The sequence below is a fragment of the Mauremys mutica genome, chromosome 20, assembly GCF_020497125.1.
Source record: "Mauremys mutica isolate MM-2020 ecotype Southern chromosome 20, ASM2049712v1, whole genome shotgun sequence".
NCBI lineage: Eukaryota > Metazoa > Chordata > Testudines > Geoemydidae > Mauremys > Mauremys mutica.
The window spans coordinates 4,536,661-4,547,541 of NC_059091.1; the positions used below are offsets into that span (position 1 = coordinate 4,536,661).

General features: G+C 65.1%; 1 protein-coding gene across 2 annotated transcripts; it reads left to right on the forward strand.

Moving 5' to 3' along the window:
* Window positions 1-2,059: 2,059 nt before the first annotated feature.
* On the forward strand, window positions 2,060-10,469 carry LOC123353852 (glycoprotein-N-acetylgalactosamine 3-beta-galactosyltransferase 1-B-like). 2 transcript variants are annotated; one of them, XM_044995276.1, is made up of 4 exons: window positions 2,060-2,189; window positions 5,648-5,877; window positions 6,609-7,273; window positions 8,104-10,469. In XM_044995276.1, exons 2-4 carry the CDS (start codon window positions 5,682-5,684, stop codon window positions 8,320-8,322), a joined length of 1,080 nt encoding a protein of 359 aa, XP_044851211.1. In that variant the 5' UTR covers window positions 2,060-2,189; window positions 5,648-5,681; the 3' UTR covers window positions 8,323-10,469. The 2 variants fall into 2 exon arrangements, with proteins under 2 accessions (XP_044851211.1, XP_044851212.1); XM_044995277.1 differs by lacking the exon at window positions 2,060-2,189 and having other exon boundaries at window positions 5,538-5,877.
* The last annotated feature ends 412 nt before the right edge of the window (window positions 10,470-10,881 follow it).

A 10,881-nucleotide genomic window follows, 5' to 3' on the forward strand; every position in this document is an offset into this window, starting at 1 on the left:
GAGAATGGCCCCCAGCCCAGCGCGGACCAACGCCTGCCCCGGGGCGTGTGCGGATGTGTGACGAAGTGGGGTTTTATTCACCTCGTTATGTTGCATGTGAGTCTTTCTGGCCTATACTAATACTGGGGGTACCTCAGTTTCCCCAGCGTCCTGCGCCAATACTTAGGTGGTGGGAATTGGGGGTGTGATTTTGCAGAGGCCCTCGGGGCAGGTGAGACTGCCCAGCGGTTTGCACCTGTGTAACCTGAGACCCAGGAGGGGGTGCAGCCAGGTGACACCTTTGGCCCGGGGAAAGGGACAAAGGCCAGAGGAGGGGCTGGAGAGTTTCGGTTTGGAGCTGGCTGGGGAAACGGAGGGAGGCCCAGAACCGGGGTCTGGGCTCCCTACCCCCCCAAGAGGGACCTGACTGAGGGGTCCTGTTCTCTGTACCTACAAGCTCTGTTTTGGACTGTGGTCCTGTCGTCTAATAAACCTGCTGTGTTACTGGCTGGCTGCGAGTCACGTCTGGCTGCGGAGTCGGGGGGCAGGGCCCCCTGGCTGCCCCAGGACCCCGCCCGGGCGGACTCGCTGTGGGAAGCGCCTGGAGGGGCAGGGGAGGCCGAATGCTCCGAGTTTCAGACCCAGGAAGGTCAAAGCTGTGGAAGATTCTTGCCCCGGAGACAATCTGCTCCGAGAGAGGAGGCTCCCCCACAGTCCTGACTGGCTTCGTAGGGAGCAATTCCAGAGCATCGCCCAGTGACGCTGGGACAGGGTGTCAGCAGGGGTAGGAGGGTTCGTCCCCAATGAACATGCCTCTGCCCCCACTGCCCTGCACAAGGGCTGGGCTCCGTCCTGCCCATATAGGTAAAATCCACCTTCACAGGCAAGGGCAGGAAATGGTTTTCCTGCCAAACCAGTAAAACCACCAGCCCAGCCAGGTGAGCAGCAGGGAGACAAAAGGCATCAAAGCGAGGTCACCTCCCCCTCCTCCCCCCATCCCGGGGCAGAGGGCATGGGACACACCCAGCTATGGGACATAGGGATGTGGGCTGGAAGGATGGAAGGAAGGGAGAACGTGTCTGGCTATGGGGCACGGGGACAGGGACCAGGAGGGGGTGGGACCATACCCGGCTAGGGGCACAGGGACAGGTGCCACGGTGGGGTGGGACACACACCTGGCTATGGGGCAGGGGGACAGGTGCTGGGGTGGGACACACACCTGGCTATGGGGCAGGGGGACAGGTGCTGGGGCGGGGTGGGACCACACCTGGCTATGGGGCAGGGGGACAGGTGCCAGGGTGGGGTGGGACCACACCTGGCTATGGGGCACGGGGACAGGTGCCCGGGTGGGGTGGGACACACACCTGGCTATGGGGCAGGGGGACAGGTGCCGGGGTGGGATACACACCTGGCTATGGGGCAGGGGGACAGGTGCTGGGGCAGGGTGGGACACACACCTGGCTATGGGGCAGGGGGACAGGTGCCGGGGTGGGGGACACACCTAGCAATGGGGCAGGGGGACAGGTGCCCGGGTGGGGTGGGACACACACCTGGCTATGGGGCACGGGGACAGGTGCCGGGGTGGGGGACACACCTAGCAATGGGGCAGGGGGACAGGTGCCCGGGTGGGGTGGGACACACACCTGGCTATGGGGCACGGGGACAGGTGCCGGGGTTGGACACACACCTGGCTATGGGGCACGGGGACAGGTGCCAGGGCGGGGTGGGACACACACCTGGCTATGGGGCAAGGAGCTCCCCAGCCCGCCTCCCCCCATTCCTCCTTCTCCCACCCAGCCCCCCATTTCCCCTCCCCTATTTGCTGAAGGGGGGGCAGCTGGGACTGGGTCCTCCCCCCTTGTGATTACCTCTCCCCCTTTTTTGTCCCCCTCCCCAATCTGCGGGGGGGGGGCAAGGAGTCCGCCCCCCAGGTCTCCCTCCAGACAAGGAAGAAACCTGCCCCAGCGCCCCTTCTTCCCACCCGCATGGGGGGGGGGTCCTTGAGCCAATCAAGAGCGAGCTGGCAGCTCGGCGGCCAATGGGCGCAGGGAGGGGCGGGGCCTTGTCTCCGAGCTGGCTACAATGTAGCGCTGGGTGAGTCCGCTGCGGAGGCGGCCGCCGTGGGGCGCCTGGGTCGGGGGCTCTGCTGCTGCCGGGGGTCCCGGGGCGGGTCCGGCCGCTCCCCGCTCTGCTCCCGCGGCCCTGGGAAGGTAACGGTGCCGCGGGTCCCTTGACACCCCCCAGATCTGGGGGGATTCAGATCAGAGCGGCCCCACCCCCTTCCTCTCCCCACACCTCTGCCCCATTCCCAGCCGGTGCTTCCCCCCCCCCCGTCTACCCCCTTTTGAGGGGGCTCGGACCCCCCACCACACCCCTTGTGAGCTCCCTTGGCAGGGGCTCAGCCCTGGGGCTGGCACAGATGGGGCAGGGAGAGGGCATCTCTCTCTGCCCGCCCCGCTCTATCCTCTGCCGTGGGGCTGCCCCAGCCGCTTGGGTCCTAGGATCGCTCCCTCTGGAGGGTTGTACCGGTCCCTGGGTCCCTCTGTCTGTCTCTGCTCCTGTCCCTTCATCCCCTGGTCCCCGCGCTCCACTCGGACGGGAAGGTGACCCCCATCAGGGCCCCTGGACCATCCCGACCCCTTGGATGGCCCCGGGGTGCTGCACCCAATGCTCATGGCTGGGTGTCCCAGGGAGCGGAGCCGGGAAGGGCCCCTTGCCCGGGCAGGGTTGTTCCTTCGGGCGCTGGGGTACAGAGGGCAGAGCCGCCACCGGGGCGTGGGAGCGGGCAGGGGGCACGTCGGGTTAACCTGCGCCCCCGCATGGTGGTGGTGACGGGTTCCTGGGCCGGCTCTCGCCCAGGAAGCCCCTTGACTTGGCCAGCCCAGCCCCCGGGGGGGGGGGGGATTGCCCCCTACTGCCAACAGAAGAGGAACCTGGGCTGTGGGCCCGAGTCCCATCGGGGCCGGTCCCACTTAGGGAGAGGAGACCGGCCCAGGGGCCTGGCTCTGAGCCCTCCAGGAGCTGGCGAGTAAAGAGCCCAGCTCTGAATGGCAGGTGGGGGGCACTGGGTGTGAGTGGGGGGGGCGCCCCTGGAGCGGGGAGATGGAGGTTGCAGGGTGGGGCTCGGGGGGGCTGTCTGGATCACTTGAATCAGACGGTGTTCTGGGTGGAGGGGGGCAGGAGATGGGGGGTGCTGGGTGGGGGGGTCCCCTTGGATGCTGGGGTGGGAACCTAGGGCATAGGGAGGGTCCCTTAAGGGCGAAGATACTGGCTGCGCTTGGGGGGGGCACTGCCTGGGGGTGGCACAAGGGGGCACTTAGGGGACCTCGGGGGGGGCATGGAGGGCACTGGGTAGATGGAGGCCTAGGTGGGAGGAGACCCGGGGGCGGGATGTGAAGGGCGCTGGGTGGGTCTGTCCCTCTGTCCATCCATCCCCTCCCTCTAGCGGGGTCTGGCTGGGCAGAGAGCCCCCCACCTCCGTTGCTATGGAAACCCCCTCCCCATCTCGGTGCTCATCAGCCAGCTCTGGTTTGCTGTGGCCGCCAGCCCTTCCCAGCAGCCTGGGGGGAGGGCAAGGGGGGGACGGGGGTTGGGGCGCTCATCAGATCCCGCCCGCCTGTTGGGAGTCCCCGGGGAGCTGCCGGCTGCCTGGGGGCTGTGCTCTCCCGGTTCCCCCCAGGGGCATGGGGGCAGGGATGGCAAAGGGGCTGGGTGGGGCCCATCATGGGGTGGGGAGGCTTGAGCTGGCGGAGGTGGGGCTGGTTCCCCCACCCGTGGCTGCCCCGCCCCATAGACTCCTGGCGTGGCCCAGTGGGATGGATTGACCTAGATTAGACCTGACTGTTGCTCTCTGGTTGTCGGCCTCTGCCCCCCTCCCGCCCCCCAACTCTTCACCCTCCAGCTCTCTGGGGGGTTGGGGTCACTTCCACCTCATTTCTGAGCCCGGAAGGAGGCCGGGGTCCCCGGAGCCGAAGGGCAGGATCTGCCCAGTGCGGGGAGACGCGGGCACGGGAGGGGCGGTGGGGGTGGACTAGCCTCTGCCAACATCCTGCCTCTGCTAGCGGTCGCCCAGGCAGACCCCTTAGCTGGGTCCCCCTGGAGTCGCTAGCATCCCCCTGGGGTGGGAGCTCAGGTTAGGGTCCCCTCTGAAGAATGATGCCCCCCCTCTTTGCTGCCCCCCCCCGCCCCACAGGGCAGGTCATGGGGATGAGCCCCACCCGCCCAGCATCCTCCTCCTGGCATGTTCGCCAACCCACTGAGCGCTCCCAAGTCGGGCAATGCAGGGGAATGGCCCCAGGACCCTCCCTCTCTGTGCCCTGATCCGCGGCCCATTGTTCTCCCTTGGGGCTGAGCTCGGGGGGCTGTTGGGGTCAGAGGGGCAGCAGAGACCAAAGCCTCTCGTCTCACTGCTCTGGGGGGGGGCATGCCCCATGGCACATTGCGTCCTGTCCCCCCCCCCCACCTGCTAATATTTATCTCACTCTTTGGTTCCCAGCCCCCACAGCCCCCCAGTGGCTATTTCAGCACCAAAGCCCTGTTCTGGGACCCCCTTCTCAGCCCCCCTCCTGGACTGTTTGTTCTCTTGACCCCCTGGGACCTGGGGATTAATTAACAGCAGCTGCCGCTTAGCTCTGATTAATAATGGAAGGCGGAGGGAGGGGCGGGGAAGGGGAGGGGGGCGCTGGGCTGGGTTCTGCAGCTGTGGGGGGGGGGGGGGCCGGTTTCTAGCCCAGGATCTTCCTGGCTTGGGAATGTCTGGGCTGCGCCCCCACCCCGAGGTTCGTCCCTGCATCCCCCAGCCCGGGGCTCATCCTCCCGCTCCTGGGCTTATCCCCCTCCCCCAGTCTGTGGCTGTGTCCCTAGGTTCCCCCAATGCCCCCCCCCCCGTAAATGTTGGGTTTTTGTTATGGCCGCTGCAGCCCCTGACCCCCCACCCCCACGGCTTTGCTGGGTTTTGCAGGGGGAGTTGTGGGGTCCCCCCCCCCACATTTATCAGCCACCTCCATAGAACTTTGACTCTGCCCTGCTGGGGGAGGTGCGGGGGCCACGCTCTTGAGCTGCCCGCGCGTGTGGAGGCTCCTGGGTCCGGGCTGCTGCCACCTGCTGCATGGACTCGGTCGGGGCGGTGCCAGCTGCGTGCACGGCCCTGCTGCGGGCTCGGGTCCCGGGATGGGTGCTCAGCGCCGTCCTGAATCGTGGCTGCGGCCCAGGGGCTGGAACGGGGACATTCCTGGCAAACGTGCCTCTGGCTGGTCACCGGTGCCCCATCTCTGCCAGGGCCCCGGGGGCTGTGGATGGGGGGGGGAACTGGGGCTCGAGCCCCATCTCAGCTCGCTCAGGGCTACGAGTGTTGCAGAAGGAGCTGAGGCAGGGCGGCTAGTGTCCTGAAGGGGGGCAGAAATCCTGGCCGGGGGGAGGGAGGGGAGAACAGCTGGGGCAGATCCTGCCCCCCAAGACCCTGGCAGGGCGTGGGCACCGGAGCCGGGGCCAGCCGGGAGTTTCCCAGCTCTGTCTCTGCCCCTTTATAGCTTTGGACTCTGCTCCTGTCCCGTCTGAGCCCGACTGGTCATTAATGTTTAAGCTGCAAGGTGGGAGGAAGAGTCGCCCCTTTTGGTGGCTCCACCCAGCTCCCCCCTCCCAGCAGCCTGACCCGCTGTTTGCCCCCCAGGCTGTGTGAAGCCCTCCCTGGGCAGCCGGGCAGCATGGCACTGGGGGGCTTCAAGGGCTCCTGGCTGGCCTTCCACGTGGGCATCGTGACCGGCTTCATCAGCACCTTCTACCTGCTCAACGGCCTGCTCTGGCCGCGGCCCCCGGGCCTCGAGAGCCAGACGCCCGACCCTGACGTCTGGGTCGTGCAGCACCCGGCGCTCCTCAGCGCTGGCCACCCGCACCTCTCAGGTGGGCAGGCCGGGGGGGGTGGAGGGATTCCGCAAGAGCCATGGGGCGCGGTGTCTCTGCAGGGCGTGGGGGCTGGGGATTGATCGTGCGGAGGCTGGGGGAGGGAGTCGGCAGCCAAGCTGGCACCAGGGGTTGCGGGATGGGGTGGACACGGGTGGGCCAGGGCTCTCCAGCAGCGTTGGCACCTGGGGGATCCCCTCTGGCTGATCCTGGCAGCCGCATTAGTGGGATCGGGCACCATTCTCCGCTCGGCGGCAGCTCCTGTGCCGGCTGGCAGGAGACCCCCAGGAAAATACCAGTCCCCTGCGGCCTTTGCACCCCCGTTCCCCTGCCCCCTTCGGGAGGCTGCTTGGTGGAGACAGGGAATCCTGGCACCGGGGCAGGGATCATTCCTGGGGGCAGGGAACCCCTCATGTAACATCCCCACTGGGTTGTGCGGCTGTACAGAGGGTGCACTGGGCACCAAGGAATCGCCCCCAGGAGGTGGGTGGCAGGGGGAACTGGAGAATGGTCCCTCCCGGGCAGTTTCAAGTAAATGAGAGCGGCCTGGCCCCCCGCCCACCTCGCCTCCCATTGTCCTTGCCCAGTTCAGCGTGTACACCAGGTTGGATGGGCTCCGGGAGGCCCTGGCGCCCGCAGCTGCCCGCAATGCCAGGGGCTGGCTCAGTCTTGGGGTGATTGAGGAGGTGGGGGTGTCTCCCCTGTGCCCCTAACGCTCTTTCCGCGCCCAGGGGAGGTCAGCACGACTGCGGCCGAGCTGTACAACAAGGTGCGGATCCTGTGCTGGGTCATGACGGGACCCAGCAACCTGGAGACCAAGGCCCGGCACGTCCAGGCCACGTGGACGCGGCACTGCAACGTGGTGCTGTTCATGAGCTCGGTGCGGGACGACGGCTTCCCCACCGTGGGGCTGGACACCAAGGAAGGCCGGGACCAGCTGTACTGGAAAACCATCCGGGCCTTCCAGTACGTCCACCGGCACCACCTGGAGCAGGCCGACTGGTTCCTCAAGGCGGACGATGACACCTTCGTGGTGCTGGACAACCTGCGCTGGCTGCTGGCCAACCACACGCCCGAGGAGCCCGTCTACTTCGGGAAGCGCTTCAAGCCCTTCGCCAAGCAGGGCTACATGAGCGGCGGGGCCGGCTACGTCCTCAGCAAGGAGGCCCTGAGGCGCTTCGTGGAGGGCTTCAGGACCCAGGTGTGCGCCCACACCTCCTCGGTGGAGGACCTGGCGCTGGGCCAGTGCATGGAGAAGATGGGGGTGCGGGCGGGGGACTCCCGGGACGCCGCTGGGCGAGAGACTTTCCACCCCTTTGGGCCCGAATCCCACCTCACCGGGAAGTTCTCCAAGAGCTTCTGGTACTGGAATTACTGCTACTATCCCATCGTGGAGGTACGTGGCCGCCTGCATGCCCCCCTCCCGTGGCATCCTCCGGGCATGGGTGGCCGTGGCTGCGTTCCCTTCCCCTCCCCTGGGCCTGGGTTCCTGGGCTGCATTTATCACCCCCCACCGCCCGTGGCATCCTCCGGGCATGGGTGCCCAGGCCGAATTGAGGACAGGCCCTGCTCTCCTGGCTTCTCCGTGGCCAGGGGAGGTGGTTCCGTGGTTAAGGCTGGAGTGCCAGGTGCCCAGCCTGCAGGCCTCTAAGACACCCTGGCAGGACGTGGGCCCCGGGTAGCTGCCTGGGTCCCACTGGTGGCTTCCCGTGGAAGGGGAGGGTCTCAGCCCCACGGTGGCTCAGTCCCTGGGGCCCCTGGTAGTTTTCCATGCCGGGGCTCCTGCGGACGGGCAGCTCACAAGGTGTTGGGGATCACGGTGCCCTGTGGAAGCCAGCGGAGAAGCGGGCAGAGTTAATAGCATTAGGCAGCCAGCGGTGCCGCCCCGAGGGGGGCCGGATCCTGGTCCAGAGCCGATGCCCCTTCTGCCCCCAGGGGAGCAGGGGGAGGCCCAGCACGCTGTGTGTTTGCTGTTCATTGGAGGCCCCTGGCGGGACGATCCCGCATTGGGGGAGCAGCGGAGCCGGGGCATCTGCCACCATCGGGAATTGGAACAATTGGTGCTTAGCTACCGCTGAGCTGCTGCTGCAGGAGCCAATGGAGCTGCTTGCACTGGAGGGGTGGGAAGGGGGGATCTCTATTGGGGCTGCTCCTCCTGCCCCATTCACACCCCTTTGTGTGGCTCGGGGCCTCCCGCATTAACCCTTGGCCTCCCGCGCTCTGCAGGGCCCCCAGTGCTGCTCCGACCTGGCCGTCTCCTTCCACTACGTGAGCCCCGAGCTTATGTACACACTGGAGTTCCTGACCTACCACCTGCGTGCCTACGGCTACCGCTACCGCTACCAGCCGCCCCTGCCGGAGAACGCCGCTCGCCTGCTGCAGCGGCAGGCCCGGCCGAAGGCGGCCAACGCCACGCTGCTGGTGCAGGGCACCAAGACGCTGTAGTGGGGCTGGGAGGAGGCGGTCGGTCCGGGATCGGGCTCTGTGCCTGACGTGGGGCTGGCCCCCTGGGCGAGCCGTGGCCAGGAGCCACGTGGCAGCCCCTGTACTGGCTGAGAGAGGGGCTGTCTCGGTCTAGCTGCACTAACTGCCCCCCTCGCCGGTAGAGGGGCAGAGGGACCACCCCATAGAGGGTCCCCTCCAGGGCAGGGGGAGGCCTGGGGGGAGGGGTTCAGCCTCCTGGCCCGTGTCTCCGGTGCCACGCTCCTGCCCTGGCCCCCTCCAACAGACCCGATCCCTAGGAGGTGCCCGGAGCCCAGCCGGTGGTGACTTGGGGGAAGGGGAGGCTGGAGCTACATTTGGTGGTGAGGGAGGGTCCTCGCTGCCTCCCCTCCCCCCACCGTCAATAGGGCAGGGTCACAAGGCACAGGGGAGATGAGGCAGGTGGCCACTGAGGGGCCTTTGGGGCTCTGTCTGATGGGTGCTTCCAGGAGGGGGCGAGTCTGGCTCAGTCCATGGAAGGCTTTATAATGGGGGCAGCAGCCATCTCCCCCCCCCCCCTGCTGCCCAGGGGGGCCTGAAGGGTGTGAGGTCTGCGGAAGGCACATGGGGGGGAAGGAAGTGGGGGGCCCTGAGGCTGATCAGCGCCAGGCAGGACAGGTTCCCTGCACCCACTTTGTGGCTGGGGTCAGAATCCAGAATCTGGGTGTTTGCTCTGGTCCCCCCCCGCCCTGGGCTGAGATGTTTGCACAGCAGGGCCTGAGCTGGATGCTTCTTGGCCAGGGGCCTGGGCCCGGTGCTGGGTGCCAGCCGGAGCAGGGCCGCCTTCGCGCCAGAGATGAACCCCTTCCCTCCCAGAGCCGAGTCCCCCTGCGCTCTGCAATGTGGGGAGGACGTCATGGCCCGAATGCAGCTGGCTCTGTGGGACGCACGCCACAGGCGTTATGAAAAGGTGAGGGTGACTATGAGGTCACTGGAATACGCTTTATGCATAAGGTCTCTGGTAAGGTATCATTACGAAGCTGATGTCATGGACTCCCAGGAGGTGCCCACTCTTGGCCCCGTGCGGTCCGTGGGGGGGAACCCCCTTCAGTGACACAGCTCACTCGCTCTGCACCCCCAGGGCCTCCACTCCCAGAGGGAATAACGCCCCCTGATCTCTAGACCGGAGCGACTCTCAGCCAGCGTAACACAGGAGGGGTTATTGAGCATCTGAACACAGCACAGGAAACTCTTCAGGCCTGGCCTCCCCCGGCACAGCACATCCCAGTCTCCCCTGAATCCAGGTGGGCTCTGCCTGCTCCCTCTCTCCAGCCCAGAACCCCCCTGCTTCCCAGCTGGGCATCTGAGATCACCGGCCCCAGGCACCGCCCCTGTCCATTGGCTTCTCTCCAGGTAAACCGGGTCGCCTGGGCCTCGTCTCCCCTCTTCTGTCCTCTGGGCCCTCTGGCTGGAACCGGCTGGTTAGGTCACCAGGGGTCCTCTCTCTGCAGCCCATTGTCCTCCCACTGGCCAGAACCGGCTGCGACTCCTGAGCTGGGTCCTCAGGCCGTCAGGTCACCAGTCGCTGGGGTCTCCATCCTCCAGGCTATCGGTCGGGGTCCCAAGTTCCCTCGCCGGTTCTCTGTAACAACAGACTCCCTCTCGCATCACCTGGTTAAACCAGTAACCCCCAGGGAAACTGAGTCCCACCCTCTCTGCATGCAAACCATTGGAAAACCAAGAAAATCCCCCACTACGTCACAGCTTAGAAGAAGAAGTTATAAACTTGCATTACTGATGTAAACATATTACGTGGAAGCCATTCCGGATGCTTCTCTAAATGGCTCTGTTTACTTGCAAACCTTCCTGTGTCTGTGTGGGTCAGCCCAGGAACTGTGGGGGTCTCAGGTTATGTGACCATGTCACGTGATATTAAAATCCCCCATAAATCTGGTACTTCTACATTGAGAAGGAAGGGTGGGGACCGAGAGAGTCCTGCCTTGTGCCAAAGCTATGAAAGCGGGTGGAGCAGAGCAAAGGAGGCCAGTGGTGAGAAACCCCCTGCTTACCACCTGAGATGCTGCTGGAACTAACAAGGCCTGTCCCGCGGAAAGGATTGGGCCCAGACAAGGCAGGAGTCTAGTCTGTGAAAGAAGCTTAGTGGAACATCCCTGAGGGTGAGATATTACCTCTAATCAAGCAGCAAAGAATCAAGCAAGTTTGCATCCGAAGAAGCGGGTATTCACCCACGAAAGCTCATGCTGCAAAACGACTGTTAGTCTATAAGGTGCCACAGGATTCTTTGCTGCTTCTACAGAACCAGACTAACACGGCTTCCCCCTCTGATACTTGATACCTCTAATCAGTTTCTTAATGTATTAGGCTTAGACTTACTTTGTTCTGTCTCTTATTACTTGAAACCCACTTAAATCGTACGTTTTATACTCAATAAAATCACTTTTGTTTATTAATGAACCCAGAGTAAGTGATTAATAGCCGGGGGAGCAAACAGCCGTGCGTATCTCTCTAGCAGTGTTATAGAGGGGGGGACAGATTATGACGTTACCCTGTATAAGCTTTATA